This window comes from Hakea prostrata, chromosome 11, assembly GCF_041222555.1.
Source record: "Hakea prostrata isolate BN-2017 chromosome 11, UWA_Hpros_2, whole genome shotgun sequence".
Taxonomy (NCBI): Eukaryota; Viridiplantae; Streptophyta; class Magnoliopsida; order Proteales; family Proteaceae; genus Hakea; species Hakea prostrata.
Genome location: NC_142610.1, coordinates 23,352,860 through 23,370,208, shown reverse-complemented (window position 1 = coordinate 23,370,208; position 17,349 = coordinate 23,352,860). Strand labels below are relative to the sequence as shown.

Here is a 17,349-nt window from a genome sequence, read left to right as displayed (position 1 = left end):
CAAAGAAATTCTCTTAAAACCTTCATTGTTAAACTCTTAACAAGTGAAGCAAAAGGTCTCTCCAAACTCCACTGTTTAGCTGTCAACTAAGTGAAGAAGAAATTTAACTTTCAACAAAAAAAGAAGAAATTCTCTCAAAATATCAAAAGAATAATGGCAGTTGTAGCTGCCAAGGGCTTTGCCCAGTTGATCTCTTTATTAGAACATCATGGCCGAGAGATTTTGGTGAAGAGAACACCAACAACTCCAATCCTATCCATTTCAGTTGCTGCAACCAATTGCATATTCAATCTCTCCAAGTATCCATTCAATTATCTTCCGTTGCCTTATTATAAAGGGAAAGTCAATTTCTGTCCATCAGAATTATAAACAAATGTTGTTTTGTCCAATTTCTAGACACTTATCCCGTCTCTCACTATCGATGATGTCATTCTATTTCCATGGGTAAAAAACTTTTAGCTTGATGTACATAGGTGAAAGGGTTTTTAGTGAAGTTGATAGAGAATGAAAAAAGGAAGAAGAAAGAGACGTCCGTTCAACTTTACTTTAGCCATAAATTATATCTATCTTTCAAACTTTTATATTGATTTCCTCCAATATCTCATTATTGTCATTTGAAGTTTTTTTCTCCATCAAATTCTCTCATGTTAAATGAGAGGGAAGAACATATTATGTTATGAATTGACTTGGTATGTTTGAAAAATAATGAATAATGGACTCAACAGTTTATATCAAAACACAAATTATATGATACATTTTCACACATCAAAGTCATGTCGTCACAATCATACTAATTTCATTTGTGTTGCCCATGAAATCTGTTGGGCTGGTGGGACTAGTTTAGATACTTAAATCCTTGTCTTGATACTAATCCTAATCCTTGTCTTGATACTAATCCTAATTCTAACTCTGACACTAATCTTATAGGCTAGGTCAGGCTGATCAGGCTAACTAATTAATCCTTGTCTTGACCCTGACCTAACCCTAAACACAAAGATGAAACAATGTATAATTTAAAATTGTTGCCTTAATTTTATTGAAAATATCCAAGGTGATAAGGTGGCCAGAGCCCAGATTAGGCTCCACCCATGATTATATCCCTCGATATGGGTCATTAAAGTATCGGAGTCCTCAAGTATGATAGGAATCAGTCGATCTGGTATGTATTTCTCAAATGGTCGTGCACGGTTTTCTTTCCCGCGGCTTTAAACGTTGTATCCATCCTTGTTCAATTTACAGTCTATATAGTAGGAGCTACGGAGCTCCGGGGACCAGTGAGTTTCTCTTACAAAGATTTAGAAAAATCAACAAATGATTTTAAAGCTAAATAAGGAAGTTATAACTATGGTGTTGAAGATAGTAAGTCCCTCCTTTCAAAATGAATATAATTTAAGTTGCAGATTCCATAAATGGATGTGTATCCAATGATAAGATTAGAAGCCAAAAAACCACTTCAAATTAGTCAAAACCATCACTTAGAAGCCACAAGATTTGGTTTCTTTGCTTTTACATTATCATTCATAATGTGATCTTCCTCGCTTTTGTCCGGAGTTTTTCACAATAACAACTTTGGGTTTCGAGCTTCGACTGGGCTCACAATTGACTGGCCATATCAGAACCAGCTTGATGCACCCTTCTTTTGTGTCCCGTGTCACAAACTCCGATTGGTTCAACTTTGACATGTTACTCTCAAATGAGCCTGGAAACCCTACATGGGCTTAACTTTGGATTCCGAGTTCCAGTTGAGCTCGAAATTGACTAATCAAACTGGATCTAGCTTGATGCACTCTTATTTCATGCCCCAAGTCACAATAGGTCACTCCCAAATGAGCTGGGAGTCCTACTTGCACTTAACTTTGGGTTTCGACCTCCAATTTGGCTCAAAATTGACGAGTCTAACTAGAACCAGCCTAATGAATCATTCTTTCGTGGCTCAGGTCACAGACTCTGATTGGGCTCAAATTTGACAGATCACTCTCAAATGAAACTGGAAACCCTAGATTGCACTTAACTTTGGGTTCCAAACACCAATTGGACTTGGAATTGATAGGTCCTATCAAATTGAAACCAACCTGCTATACGCTTTTTTTCATGCCCTAAACAATCAGATAAGACTACAATATGATAATTAAGATCACTGAAGCAAAATATATCCAGTTCTTCACTCACATCCTCAAGAGTTAAAAAAACAAATTACTTTTTTATTCTTTTTCTTTAGATGGTAGGTAATCCTGGTTTATGTAGCATCAAGGTTCTGACCTAACACCATGGTAATCTTGTCAAAAGCTTGCCCATTGGGGGGGGAGAAAGAAGACTGTTGTTTCTCCCTGCTTCTCAACCCTTTTGGGCTCAGAGGTTCCTGAGAAATGTCTACCACATCATCATCCTATACTGGTGGCACAAATCTAGGAGGCCAGGGCCTAAGATGTGATTTAGGGTAACCATGGTGTTGGTGGCTTCAGCTGATTTGGATTTGCTGTAGGAGTGCAAAAGCATTTCTTGCCTCTGCTTGGGCAAAGCTGGAGGAGTTTGGTTCACTGGTCCGGTGCAGCTCTCTGATCTATAAGAACATCTGAACCACCAGGATGCTCATCTCCTTCAAGGTCCTTCTAACTACATTTAATACACATTTGATTCAAATATTTTTAGAACTTCAATGATATAGAAGAAAAGGTATAGAATTCAATTCAAAATTTGTTGTACTTAATACATTCAAATGACTATTGCAATACAAAAATATACACACATACAAGAAAGAGATTAAATAAATTTCACACGGATGGGTACTTCATTGACTTCGAGTATAAAATTTCACATTTGGCTGATCAAATCTTGTCTAACCAAAATACTCAAAAATGTCCACATAATCATTCCATAATAAAATAGAATAAAATCCTACCAAATCATACAAATTTATGTTTTATTGGATAGAAGTTAATCATATAAATTTTGGTCTGTGGGGGGAGAGAGAGACCCTTATATGAAAAATCCACCATTGATCCACTCACCAGCATCAGAAGCGAAGAAACCAATGAAAGGAGCTATACCCTTGGTCTCCCCTAATCTTCCCAACAGGGTTCCCTGAATTGCTCCTTACGCTTCATCTTCACTTCTTCCCACCAAAAACATGTCTGTAGCAGACTAGCAGTAGGTCCTGGTGCTACAGAAATAGCAGTTAATTGCTGTACCCTTGACTTCTTTTCCCAGAATCTTTGTCATGGTATCTACTACAGCTTATTAGCAGCTTCTTTACAACAGAAGAAGGTTCCTCTTGTAATGAAATTGAATATATTGTCCCAATCTTCCACTTCAGTGTTGGCTATAGTTGGAAATTTGGTGTTTATAACCCCAACTGAGGTGGGTAAGATGTGAGGTTTTTTGTTAAAAGCTTTCTCTTCCTCGTCAAATAGCTTCTTTGCCTGTAATGGGTCAGATACGTCAGCTTGAACTGTGATTGCTTGAGAGCAAGAAGAGTTGATCTCATTGGCAAGGAGATCAACTTGGGAAGAGGAGTTGTAATTGAGGACAAGATTAGCTCCAAGCTAGGGAAGTACAATTGCCTCTCTTCCATGAAGAGGAACCTTGGCTGTGCTTGATGCTTGGTCTTCCATGGAGAAAGGTTAGAAGAAGTGAAATTTTTGGTAGAAAGAATGGGGTGGTTTGTGCTTTTTATATTCATCAGTGCTTGCTTTATATATCATCTACATAGCTTGTCATGTCACAAAGGCATTTCTGTACATAAAAGTAGAAAATGCCCAACAGCCAGGTCTTACTGAGCTGTGAGCTGAGTTCTACCAATCGTTGCATGCAAAAGCTCTTCAACTTCCACTAATCATGAAATACAAGTGCCCACCAGAAGTGGTTGCTGCTTGAACTGCCTCAGCACGTACATCCCTTGCAAAGAACTTAGTGGAGATCCTCATCGTTCAACTTGTCATTTCATTGATCCAGTTATACTCACATGAGATATGAGACCCACACTGTCTCTTCTTGATCCAAACTAGGTGGAGTTCAAATATAACAAGATACAAATATGGTATTATCACTATCCACATTTACACCCCAAGGATCTTAATTTGTTTATTTTTTCATGTTTATATAAATTTAAAAAAAAAAAAAAAAAAAATTTCCCCCCCCCCCCTCTTCTTCCGTTTATTTTTTCATGAGTAATTGATTAAATGACGAAATTTTCTTTTTTTTCTTTTCCTCTTGTGTCAAATAATATATACAAAGCTGTGAAGAAACAAAGCTGGTGGAGAAGGATTGGATTGACTGGTTATTGCTCCTGCTATGCTTCTTGCTCAATCTATGGAAAAATAAAGATTAGAATTACAACAAAAGGATAACATTATTGGAATAGTTTTTTTTTTCTTTTTGACTTAATTTTTTGTTCTTACAAATATTATCAAGTATCACTAAGAAAATACTTTCAAACTGAGGAAGTTACAGCAAAAACCTTAACATCTGCCCTTGAATGTAAATGTGTATGAAACAAACTTGATTTTATGGTTCTGTGGATCTCTTTTCCTTCACTCTTTGATCATTCTTTAGGTAGAGAAAAAGTTCCAACCTTTGTAATTCTCCCACTCCCAGCAATCAGGCAATCCTTAGGTGGAAGTTGGTTTGTGGAAAAAACAACTAGGCCTCAAGGAAAAACTTGAATTCAAATGAGCAAAACCAGTTAACAACAAAGGACGACCATCTCTGAAACATGTGCCACACATAGTTACAGTTACTTGAATCGAGCATAAAAACTAAAGTAGAGAAAATTGGTCCAGCAGAGAATCTTTATTCTAAACAAACATGACTTGTTGTCCATGAGACCGCATTCTGCCTCCCAGATTTCCAAGGAAAGTTTAGAAATTGCTTTTGAGTAAGATTTTACTTATTTTTACGATTTAGGACTGTCAACCTAAATCAAGAAATTATAGATTGAAATATATTAGTAACACATGATAGAAGCATAGTTTGATGGGAAATAAATCGGCGCCATCCTTCCAATGGCCACTCTGGGTGGCCGCCACGTGTCAGCGGCTGAAATCTCAGCCGCACACTTAATTGGAGATATTTCAAGTAAAACCATCACAGGTCTATTATTGGACCGGTTTAGTTCGGTCCATTGTTTCTTTAATTTTTTTAAATAAAATAGAAAATTTAATAATATGTTATAACCTAATTCTATTTTGTCGATGGAACAAAAGTAAAAAAATCGATCACCGTCTATCTTCTCTCTAGAGAAAAATCGTTCCATTAGAGTCTTCTATGAAAAGAGTCATTCCGTTCCCACCGTCATATAAATCGATTTTTTCTTCACTCTAACCTGAGATCTAAGTTCTCCGCGTCTTCTTCTATACTCCATTGTTCTTCGAGCTTACCTTTGCTAAACTTATTGACTTTGTCTAGCTCTAGGCAAACAAGACAAATTCGTTGGAGATTGTCCCCAACCACGGATAAAGGGAAACCCGCCACACTAAAATCACCATAATCGATACCAGCAATGTCGGCATGGCCATTGCTCAAACTATAATCACCCAGGATCTTTGCGAAGAACTTGCTCTTGTTGATGTCAACCCCGACAAGTTCTGCGGAGAGATGCTCGATCTCCAGCACGACGCCACCTTCCTTCCCGGTATCAAGATTGTCGCTTCAGTTGATTATTCCATTACCGCAGGGTCTGATCTCTGTATAGTCACAGCTGGTGCTCGTCGGAGAATCCAGACTCAATAGTGATCGATTTTTTTACTTTAGTCCTTCCGTCGACTGAATAGAATTAGGTTATGACTGAAGTGTTAAATTTTATATTTTATTTAAAAAAACAATGGACCAAATCTAACCGGTCCAATAATAGACCCGTGATGGTTTTACTTGAAGCATCTCCAATTAAGTATTAGCGGCTGAGATAGCCGCCCATCTTAAATGGCCACTGGAAGCGACGATTTAAGGATTACAAATTTATAAAAAAACACGTTAGCTGATCTTAGTTTGGTATAAAAATTAGAAAACTTCTAGAATTTGAGATTTATAAAAGTGTAAAATTATAAAATAAAAAATACATTATAAATTACACTTACCAAATCCAAATTTTTATATTGATTTCCTCCCATATCTCATTATTGTCATTCGAAAATTTTTCATCAAATTGAAAACATACTTTATTATGAATTTATATCGCTCTTGGTTAGACTTTAAAGCTATCATGCTATGTTGAAAATGATGATTAATGGACTAAATCGTTTAGATCAAAACACACATTATATCATAGTTTTTTCACACAAAAAAGTCATGTCGCCACAATCATTCGGATTTCATTTATGATCCATTGGTTTTGTTAGGCTGTGGGGGTTACTTTAGATATTTATTCCTTGTCATTCTATTAATTTTGACCCCAATATATGGGATGAAATATGTGGATTCATCTATGATTTTTGTGAATGCGCAAATGTTTAGTGTTTTTATAGTAGAGATGAAATTTCTGAATTTCACTCATTAATCTAAAGATTCACGTTTTTATTGGAAAAAGATGAATCTCTAGATTTCATGAATCTAGAGAATTTCACAATCAAACGGGTATAAATCTCGCATTCATGAATCCAGAGATTTGAAGATTTCAAATCTCCAGATTCATATAACCAAACATGCCCTAATACAAATATATACACGCATACAACAGGAGATCAAATAAATTTTCTTTCAAGGTAAAGGAAGAGATTCCATGCATAAACAGATACTTTATTGAATTTGAGTATGAAATTTCACATTTGGCTGATCAAATCTTAGAGTTGTCTACCCAAAATACTTGAACTTATCACATCATCATACCATGAACACCCCAGAAAAAGTAAGATAAAATAGAATAAAACCCTACTAGATCATACATTTTTTTTTTGGGTAGAAGCTTAAATCATACAAATTTGGTCTCTGACGGAGAGAGAGACCCTTAAATGAAAAATCCACCATTTATCCGTACGACCTGACCATTGATCCACTCACCAGCATCAGAAGCCAAGAAACCAATGAAGGGAGCTATATCCTTGGTCTCCCCTAATCTTCCCAATGGGGTTCCTTGAATTGCTCCTTTAACTTCATCTTCACTTCTTCCCACTAAAAACATGTCAGTAGCAGTTGGCCCTGGTGCCACAGAATTTGCAGTTATTGCTGTACCCTTGAGTTCTTTTGCCAAAATCTTTGTCATAGTATCTACAGCAGCCTTTGAAGCAGCATAAGCAGCAAATCCTGGTGGAACACGGCCAACCACCGATGATGATATTGTTATAATCCGGCCACCACCGCCTCGAACCAGACGATTAGCAGCTTCTTTACAGCAAAAGAAGGTGCCTCTTGTATTGATATTGAATATATTGTCCCAATCTTCCACTTCAGTGTTGGCTATGGTTGGAAATTTGGGGTTTAAAACCCCAGCTGAGGTGACTAAGATGTGGGCTTTTGTGTTGAAAGCTTTCTCTGCCTCATCAAAGAGCTTCTTTACCTGTAATGGGTCAGAAACATCAGCTTGAACTGTGATTGCTTGAGAGTGAGAGGAATTGATCTCTTCGGCAAGCAGGTCAGCTTGGGTCGAGGAGGAGTTGTAATTCAGGACAAGATTAGCTCCAAGGGTAGCAAGGTGGAGAGCGATTTCACGGCCGATTCCGCGCGAGGCTCCTGTTACAATTGCCACTCTTCCATGAAGAGGAAGCTTGGCTGTGCTTGATGCTTGTTCTTCCATGGAAAAAGGTTAGAAGATGTGAAATTTGTGGTAGAAAGAAATGGGTTGGTTTATGCTGTTATCTTCATCAGTGCTTGCTTTATATGTATATCATCCACATAGCTTGTCTTGTTTCAAGGGCATTTCTGTAAAAATACAGTGGAATTCAGTGTATGCCTTCTATAAGAAACTTAACTTTAGATGCATTTTATTCCATTCTGATTGGAAGAAGCATATATATGCATGACTTGTGCTAGCTAAATGAAACCTGACTATCAGTCTATCACAATAAGTATTGATTCTATAGATTTGTATTCCCTTTAATTGATGATTTGTTTCAAGCTAGAAGTTTCTCCAAGAAGGCATGTTTGAAGCATGGTTTTAGAACTTTTAGTGCATGATAGTGGATAGGAAATTGGTATTCTGAGTGCATGCTACTGGAACTCCTTTGTATCTGCTTCTTGGATTTTAAAGCTTTGAAGCAGATAGTTTTGTGAATTTTACATTCCTTGATACTATTACAAGATTGTATCAAGGATTTCAACCATCTTTTTTTTCACTCATCTTTAGATGGCAAGAAATTTTCAGAGATGGACTTCTAACTCTAGATACCTTGATATCGATGTTTGCTTCAAGTAACATGTTAGATACCTAAAGGATGGGCATATTGTTGTCTCTTGTGGTTTACATGTCTCCTTTTCTCAGTCCTTGGACCTGCTTTCTTAAGATTCCACATTTAAATTGAAATCCAAATTCGAAGTGAATACCAAATCTTCAAATTTGAACCAAATAGCCAAACTAAAGTTGAACTGTATAATTAAAACCAAACTAATAAAACACCCTTATTCATGTTTATGGATCATGAAGGGAAATGGTTATTGGATATAGGTTTCCATGGAAACACAACATTTTCTCTTTCTACTGTTATTTTTGTTGGGGAAGTTTTTATGACACCTGAAAGAGTACATTTGTGTAAACATATACTACTGAAGTAAAAAGAAGGACAACATCCTAAAAATATTAATACTTGCTCTTTATTTCAACATAGTCACTAGATCAACCACTTGCAACTTCAAACTACAGAAGGACTCAAACAAGAAAAAATACATGAAACAAAACTCCTTATTCTTAATGTTTTCGACATTCTAGAGCTAAACAGGGGAAGTCCCAGCAGATTTGTCTTTGATTATGGAAGTTCCTCCTTTGACATAAACAGATTTAAGCTGGAATATCAAGAAATGGATAGTCAGTATATCCAATAACAGGATCAGATATGTAAAAGGTCTCTCTATTGTACTTGTTAAGGGGAGCATCAAGCTCAAACCTCTTTGGTAAATCTGGATTAGCCAAAAACCATCGGCCATAAGCCACAAGATCAGATTTTTGACTGGAAATGGCTTTGTTTCCTTCTTCCCTACCATAGCCCCCAGAACTGATGAAAGTACCTTTGAAAGCCTTTCTCATGGGTAGAAGGCTTTCAGGACATTCAGGCTTCTGTACATCTTTTCTCATCCTTGGCTCAATCATGTGGAGGTAGAGTATCCCATACTTATTAAGGGATTCAGCCATGTAAAGGCCTAAAGCTTTAGGGTTTGAGTCTGCAGCCTCCATATAATCACTAAAAGGGGAGAGCCTAAGTCCAACTTTATCAGCTCCAATCTCATCACTTAGTGCCTCAACTACTTCAAGTGGGAATCGGCAACGGTTTTCTATGCTTCCACCATATTTGTCTGTTCGATCATTCACTTCATCTTTCATGAACTGCTCGAGGATGTACCCAGTAGCCCCATGGATCTCAACTCCATCAAAACCTTAAAGAAAAATAATGTTAGTCTCGAAAATAAACATTGTAAATCCATGCTTGATAGATGGTTACAGTAAAAAGGAAAAATCAAAAGAAGAGGATGTATGGAGTGCAATCTAACTCTCTTGTTTTTGGAATATAAATGACAACCTTTCTTGGGGTCATCTGGGGCAGTACTCTGCTTCTTAAACTTAAGTTCTGGAATTACATGCTCTATTGTATACAAACATGAAAAATAAAACTGTATTTTATCATGGCTTATGTGGTCCAAGTTACTAGAAGGATAAAAAGATCATATTAATTATAAAATAGAGGCTGTATTCTCATATTAGTTGATAACAATATGATCTTCAAAGACATATATCCTTTTCTTTTCTCCAAAATACCCAAAATGTTTACTCCAAATTCCCAGATTTTTCTTCGCATTGTTGTCTTTATATTAGTGGTTCTTTTTCACTGATGTCATTAATAAAGTTGAGAAATTGGATCCATCTTTCCTCTTGGATGGTTTGTTTTGAATGTCATTGGTAGTGTGACCAATTTTCAACCTCAATGATCATTTCTTGAAGGAATTCAAGCCTACCCATTTGAATGAAATCTGTGTACATAGCGTATTATAAGATGTTGAAAAGCAGTGAACAGCTCAAACCTGCTCTCATGGCATTTCTTGCTGCAACCCTAAAATCATTGGTAATTTTAGGGATTTCATCCGTCTCCAACCGTCTTGGAGGTGTAAACTGTTCTATTCCATTGCCAGTGGTTTGAGGTTGGGGCTTCAATGCTTTATCCGTGGATGAGATTGGAGCTTGTCCATTTGGCTGATAATCTAATCAGAGAAACTGGATTAGGAAATGGAGAAAGGCAAACAATTAACATTTCACCTAGAGTTCTGAAAACCATGTAAATCAGCTAATTGAATCTTGTCACCATAAACTACAACACTTCATAATGTAATATAATTGTTATAAGAAATGCAAAATGGTATCAGAGTAAAAACAGACCAGAAGAAGACACCCTTCCGACATGCCAAAGCTGACAAAAGAAGATACCACCCTTTTCATGGACAGCAGCAACTACGGGTTTCCATGCTTCAACCTGTTCTTCTGTCCAAATACCAGGTGTATCTGGGTAGTACCTTTGAGAGGAAAAAAAGAGAAAAACAAAATAAAGGCACTTCCACATAAATTTGCTTCCTCTTTGTTATAGATTTGGAATGAAAACCAAATCAGAATGATTCTGTATTACCAATTACAACTTTCACTTTTCAGGTTGCACATATTTTGGCAGTGTGTTATGAGTCTTATGACTAGAAACACAGAAAGTCCTCTAGAAAATGAAGATAAAGAAATAGCAGTCTTTACCCAAGAGAAGTGTCTGAAACTCCTGTGGCTTCAGTTATGAGAAGTCCTCCTTTAGTTGCCCTTTGTGAGTAGTACAGAGTAGCATGAGGTTGAGGAACATGGTTGTATGACCTCTGTCTAGTCATAGGTGCCAAAACCACTCTGAAAATATACAGAAAGACAATAAGGACTCTTCTTGTTTTGGTTGTTCCAAAATTGCTTCCTATTTTTGAGTGATTACAAAAATTTCAGAGCGAGAAAGATAGAGCTTTTGGGCATTTTGGCTACTTCCTGAACATGATGGAGGCCATGAGTCCTTGAGAGAATTGTCTACAGGGACTTAAGCTGGAATGCTATTGATGGTGTTATTCACCTCACCATAGAATTTCCTAATATTTGAAGAATTTAGTCTGAGAGCTAAATAAAGGGGTTCCTACAAATAGCTCTCAGTAGCACAAACTGAAACTTGAGTTCTTCAGCCCACAGCCTGCTTGATTAAATCAGGCAGTGGTAAAACAAAGTGGAAAACAGAGAAGCACATCATTAAAACCCAGAAAATTTGTTACTCAATAAGGTCATCACTTCGGCAAACAATAACACAACTTGTTTATGAGTTGAAAAAGCCAACTTGATCCCAACACTTTCAGGTTAAATCTGTTTCTAAATGAGTATTTAGAGCAAAAATCCTACTAAGCACAATTAAGTTCACTAAATAATTGAGCGGTTACCATCAGCAGTAAAGCATAAAAAGATCTAATCTTGTCAAACCAAATCTCCACTTTCAAACCCATTTAGACCTCAAGAAAATTACAACATAACAATTCATAATTCATCAGTACAAGAAAACCCAGCAGCACCATGATTTTCCAAACTTTCTGGAACCAAATAAGATACCAAAACAGAAAAGGAAGAAATGCAATACTAGTGTCACTAACCTATGAGAAAGATTAAACTTTCCCATACTGTATGGAGTGAGAATAGGGATCTGAGCCACAGCTTTAGTTTCTGTCATTTTACTGATTTTCTGTTCTTCTTGATGCTTACTTCCTTAAACCATTTGGGTATTTATAAGGTTTAAAAGATAAGATTAGTTCAGTTAAATAATACCTAAAGAACCCAACGCTCACCATCAACGAAATAAAAAGAATAAAAAGTGTTCATCCCTCCCTTTACTTTCATGATCTCCATTATTTTGTCAGGCGAAAAACAAACAGGATCGCTATTATTTTGGAAATCACACATCGACCCGCCGACTGACAGTGACATGTTTTGGCAAGAAATTCAAACCTGAAATTTGCTTTCTGGATTTTAATCAAAACAGAGTTACACATAAATGGATTTTTGCAGCATTTTCTGTATCCGCCAAAATAATTCAATAATCTAATGTTAGTCAATTCTGGCGGCTCTGCATTCCTTAAAAATTTATAATTTTTTTTTGAGTAAAGGAATATTTTATTGTGAAGAAGAACTGTTAGAAGCTGTGGAGCTTATTTTACATGTGTGAAGAAGCCACTGAATGGTAAGCTCAACCATTTGGACCATTTTTGTCAAGGAATCCAAAAGTCTATTATTAGCACTGACGTGAAATCACTATGGTGAATTAGCTAATAATAGCTCTCCCTGCTTTTGGTGCACCTAGATTTGTCTTTTATTTGTTGTAAGAGTATTTTTTTTTTTAATTTTTTTTATTAATGAGTGTCTTTTTATCATGTAATCTTTATTTTATTTTATTTTTGGTAAGAAATTTCCATTAAAGGAAGAAGGTGCCTCTTGTATTGATATTGAATATATTGTCCCAATCTTCCACTTCAGTGTTGGCTATGGTTGGAAATTTGGGGTTTAAAACCCCAGCTGAGGTGACTAAGATGTGGGCTTTTGTGTTGAAAGCTTTCTCTGCCTCATCAAAGAGCTTCTTTACCTGTGATGGGTCAGAAACATCAGCTTGAACAGTGATTGCTTGAGAGTGAGAGGAATTGATCTCTTCGGCAAGCAGGTCAGCTTGGGTCGAGGAGTTGTAATTCAGGACAAGATTAGCTCCAAGGGTAGCAAGGTGGAGAGCGATTTCACGGCCGATTCCGCGCGAGGCTCCTGTTACAATTGCCACTCTTCCATGAAGAGGAAGCTTGGCTGTGCTTGATGCTTGTTCTTCCATGGAAAAAGGTTAGAAGATGTGAAATTTGTGGTAGAAAGAAATGGGTTGGTTTATGCTATTATCTTCATTAGTGCTTGCTTTATATGTGTATCATCCACATAGCTTGTCTTGTTTCAAGGGCATTTCTGTAAATACAATGGAATTCAGTGTATGCCTTCTATAAGAAACTTTAACTGTAGATGCATTTTATTCCATTCTGATTGGAAGAAGCATATATATGCATGACTTGTGCTAGCTAAATGAAACCTGACTATCACAATAAGTATTGATTCTATAGATTTGTATTCCCTTTAATTGATGATTTGTTTCAAGCTAGAAGTTTCTCCAAGAAGGCATGTTTGAAGCATGGTTTTAGAACTTTTAGTGCATGATAGTGGATAGGAAATTGGTATTCTGAGTGCATGCTACTGGAACTCCTTTGTATCTGCTTCTTGGATTTTAAAGCTTTGAAGCAGATAGTTTTGTGAATTTTACATTCCTTGATACTATTACAAGATTGTATCAAGGATTTCAACCATCTTTGTTTCACTCATCTTTAGATGGCAAGAAATTTTCAGACATGGACTTTTAACTCTAGATACCTTGATATCGATGTTTGCTTCAAGTAACATGTTAGATACCTAAAGGATGGGCATATTGTTGTCTCTTGTGGTTTACATGTCTCCTTTTCTCAGTCCTTGGACCTTCTTTCTTAAGATTCCACATTTAAATTGAAATCCAAATTCGAATTGAATACCAAATCATCAAATTTGAACCAAATAGCCAAACTAAAGTTGAACTGTATAATTAAAACCAAACTAATAAAACACCCTTATTCATGTTTATGGATCTTGAAGGGAAATGGTTATTGGATATAGGTTTCCATGGAAACACAACATTTTCTCTTTCTACTGTTATTTTTGTTGGGGAAGTTTCTATGACACCTGAAAGAGTACATTTGTGTAAACATATACTACTGAAGTAAAAGAAGGACAACATCCTGAAAATATTAATACTTGCTCTTTATTTCGACATAGTCACTAGATCAAACACTTGCAACTTCAAACTACAGAAGGACTCAAACAAGAATAAATACATGAAACAAAACTCCTTATTCTTAATGTTTTCGACATTCTAGAGCTAAACAGGGGAAGTCCCAGCAGGTTTGTCTTTGATGATGGAAGTTCCTCCTTTGACATAAACAGATTTAAGCTGGAATTTCAAGAAATGGATAGTCGGTATATCCAATAACAGGATCAGATATGTAAAAGGTCTCTCTATTGTACTTGTTAAGGGGAGCATCAAGCTCAAACCTCTTTGGTAAATCTGGATTAGCCAAAAACCATCGGCCATAAGCCACAAGATCAGATTTTTGACTGGAAATGGCTTTGTTTCCTTCTTCCCTACCATAGCCCCCAGAACTGATGAAAGTACCTTTGAAAGCCTTTTTCATGGGTAGAAGGCTTTCGGGACATTCAGGCTTCTGTACATCTTTTCTCATCCTTGGCTCAATCATGTGGAGGTAGAGTATCCCATACTTATTAAGGGATTCAGCCATGTAAAGGCCTAAAGCTTTAGGGTTTGAGTCTGCAGCCTCCATATAATCAGTAAAAGGGGAGAGCCTAAGTCCAACTTTATCAGCTCCAATCTCATCACTTAGTGCCTCAACTACTTCAAATGGGAAGCGGCAACGGTTTTCTATGCTTCCACCATATTTGTCTGTTCGATCATTCACTTCATCTTTCATGAACTGCTCGAGGAGGTACCCATTAGCCCCATGGATCTCAACTCCATCAAAACCTTAAAGAAAAATAATGTTAGTCTCGAAAATAAACATTGTAAATCCATTCTTGATAGATGGTTACAGTAAAAAGGAAAAGTCAAAAGAAGAGGAGGTATGGAGTGCAGTCTAACTCTCTTGTTTTGGAAGATAAATGACAACCTTTCTTGGGGTCATCTGGGGCAGTACTCTGCTTCTTAAACTTAAGTTCTGGAATTACATGCTCTATTGTATACAAATATGAAAAATAAAACTGTATTTTATCATGGCTTATGTGGTCCAAGTTACTAGAAGGATAAAAAGATCATATTAATTATAAAATAGAGGCTGTATTCTCATATTAGTTGATAACAATATGATCTTCAAAGGCATATATCCTTTTCTTTTCTCCAAAATACCCAAAATGTTCACTCCAAATTCCCAGATTTTTCTGAGCATTGTTTTTGTGTATATTAATTAGTAGTTTTTTTTCACTGATGTGATTAATTAAGTTAAGAAATTGGATCCATCTTTCCTCTTGGATGGTTTGTTTTGAATGTCATTGGTAGTGTGACCAATTTTCAACCTCAATGATCATTTCTCAAAGGAATTCAAGCCTACCCATTTGAATGAAATCTGTGTACATAGCGTATTATAAGATGTTGAAAAGCAGTGAACAGCTCAAACCTGCTCTCATGGCATTTCTTGCTGCAACCCTAAAATCATTGGCAATTTTAGGGATTTCATCCGTCTCCAACCGTCTTGGAGGTGTAAACTGTTCTATTCCATTGCCAGTGGTGTGAGGTTGGGGCTTCAATGCTTTATCCGTGGATGAGATTGGAGCTTGTCCATTTGGCTGATAATCTAATCAGAGAAACCGGATTAGGAAATGGAGAAAGGCAAACAATTAACATTTCACCTAGAGTTCTGAAAACCATGTAAATCAGCTTATTGAATCTTGTCACCATAAACTACAACACTTCATAATGCAATATAACTGTTATAAGAAATGCAAAATGGTATCAGAGTAAGAACAGACCAGAAGAAGACACCCTTCCGACATGCCAAAGCTGACAAAAGAAGATACCACCCTTTTCATGGACAGCATCAACTATGGGTTTCCATGCTTCAACCTGTTCTTCTGTCCAAATACCAGGTGTATCTGGGTAGTACCTTTAAGGAAAAAAGAGAAAAAACACAATAAAGGCACTTCCAAATAAATTTACTTCCTCTTTGTTATAGATTTGGAATGAAAACCAAATCAGAATGATTCTGTATTACCAATTACAACTTTCACTTTTTAGGTTCCACATATTTTGGCAGTGTGTTATGACTAGAAACAGAGAAAGTCCTCTAGAAAATGAAGATAAAGAAATAGCAGCCTTTACCCAAGAGAAGTGTCTGAAACTCCTGTGGCTTCACTTATGAGAAATCCTCCTTTAGTAGCCCTTTGTGAGTAGTACAGAGCAGCATGAGGTTGAGGAACATGGTTGTATGACCTCTGTCTAGTCAAAGGTGCCAAAACCACTCTGAAAATATACAGAAAGACAATAAGGACTCTTCTTGTTTTGGTTGTTCCAAAATTGCTTCCTACTTTTGAGTGATTATTAAAATTTCAGAGAGAGAAAGAAAGAGCTTTTGGGCATTTTGGCTACTTCCTGAACATGATGGAGGCCATGAGTCCTTGAGAGAATTCTCTACAGGGACTTGAGCTGGAATGCTATTGATGGTGTTATTCACCTCACCATAGAAGTTCCTAATATTTAAATAATTAAGTTTGAGAGCTAAATAAAGGGATTCCTGCAAATAGCTCTCAATAGCATAAACTGAAACTTGAGTTCTTCAGCCCACAACCTGCTTGATGAAATCAAGCAGTGGTAAAACAGAGTGAAAAATAGAGAAGCACATCATTATAACCCAGAAAAATTGTTACTCAATAAGGTCATCACTTCATCAAACAGTAAAACAACATGTTTAATGAGTTGAAAAAGCCAACTTGATCCTAACACTTTCAGGTTAGATATGTTTCCAAATGAGTATTTAGAGCAAAAATCCTACTAAACACAATTAAGTTCATTAAATAATTAAGCAGTTACCATCAACAGTAAAGCATAAAATGAGCTGATCTTGTCAAACCAAACCTCCACTTTCAAACCCATTTAGACCGCAAGAAAATTACAACATAACAATTCATAGTTCACTAGAACAAGAAAACCAAGCAGCACCATGACTTTCCAAATTTCTGAAACCAAATAAGATACCAAAACAGAAAAGGAAGAAATGCAATACTACTTTCACTGACCTATGAGAAAGATTAAACTTTTCCATACTGTATGGGGTGAGAATAGGGATCTGAGCCACAGCTTTAGTTTCTATCATTTCACCCATTTTCTGTTTTCCTTGATGCTTACTTCCTTAAACCATTTGGGTATTTATAAGGTTTAAAAGATGAGATTAGTTCAGTTAAATAATATCCAAAGAATCCAACGCTCACCATCAACCAAAGTGAAATAATAAAAAATGTTTTTCGCTCCTTTTACTTTGATGATTACCATTATTTTGTTTAGCAAAAAAACAAGATCGCCATTATTTTGGAAATCATATATTGACCCA

At 36.4% G+C, this 17,349-nt stretch overlaps 2 protein-coding genes and 3 pseudogenes across 2 annotated transcripts; all 5 read right to left on the bottom strand.

Annotated features, from left to right (window-relative positions):
* Positions 1 to 2,976: 2,976 nt before the first annotated feature.
* LOC149001025 (NADPH-dependent aldehyde reductase-like protein, chloroplastic pseudogene) lies at positions 2,977 to 3,611 on the bottom strand (annotated as a pseudogene).
* Positions 3,612 to 6,716: 3,105 nt separating this feature from the next.
* Positions 6,717 to 7,759, bottom strand: LOC149001024 (NADPH-dependent aldehyde reductase-like protein, chloroplastic pseudogene; annotated as a pseudogene).
* A 1,119-nt stretch (positions 7,760 to 8,878) lies between these two features.
* On the bottom strand, positions 8,879 to 11,867 carry LOC149001023 (putative 12-oxophytodienoate reductase 11). The gene is made up of 5 exons (XM_089139382.1): positions 11,782 to 11,867; positions 10,868 to 11,008; positions 10,508 to 10,641; positions 10,156 to 10,332; positions 8,879 to 9,513 (listed from the first exon to the last, which is right to left on the bottom strand). The coding sequence occupies exons 1-5, from the start codon at positions 11,856 to 11,858 to the stop codon at positions 8,921 to 8,923; spliced, it is 1,122 nt and encodes a 373-aa protein (XP_088995508.1). The 5' UTR covers positions 11,859 to 11,867; the 3' UTR covers positions 8,879 to 8,920.
* Positions 11,868 to 12,596: 729 nt separating this feature from the next.
* On the bottom strand, positions 12,597 to 12,998 carry LOC149001022 (NADPH-dependent aldehyde reductase-like protein, chloroplastic pseudogene; annotated as a pseudogene).
* Positions 12,999 to 14,184: 1,186 nt separating this feature from the next.
* On the bottom strand, positions 14,185 to 17,349 carry LOC149001021 (putative 12-oxophytodienoate reductase 11). Its single transcript, XM_089139381.1, has 5 exons — positions 17,039 to 17,349; positions 16,125 to 16,265; positions 15,776 to 15,909; positions 15,424 to 15,600; positions 14,185 to 14,777 (listed from the first exon to the last, which is right to left on the bottom strand). The coding sequence occupies exons 1-5, from the start codon at positions 17,122 to 17,124 to the stop codon at positions 14,185 to 14,187; spliced, it is 1,131 nt and encodes a 376-aa protein (XP_088995507.1). The 5' UTR covers positions 17,125 to 17,349.

Bases quoted from the DNA above. Each gene is read 5' to 3' on its own strand.
- LOC149001023 (XM_089139382.1), bottom strand. From the start codon at position 11,858: ATGACAGAAACTAAAGCTGTGGCTCAGATCCCTATTCTCACTCCATAC. The intron at 10,333-10,507 runs GTCTGTTTTTAC...TTCTCTGATTAG, and splicing joins CGGAAGGGTGTCTTCTTCTG to ATTATCAGCCAAATGGACAA. The intron at 9,514-10,155 runs GTTTGAGCTGTT...TTTTTCTTTAAG, and splicing joins AAGAAATGCCATGAGAGCAG to GTTTTGATGGAGTTGAGATC.
- LOC149001021 (XM_089139381.1), bottom strand. From the start codon at position 17,124: ATGGGTGAAATGATAGAAACTAAAGCTGTGGCTCAGATCCCTATTCTC. The intron at 16,266-17,038 runs GTCAGTGAAAGT...GTATATTTTCAG, and splicing joins AAGTTTAATCTTTCTCATAG to AGTGGTTTTGGCACCTTTGA. The intron at 15,601-15,775 runs GTCTGTTCTTAC...TTCTCTGATTAG, and splicing joins CGGAAGGGTGTCTTCTTCTG to ATTATCAGCCAAATGGACAA.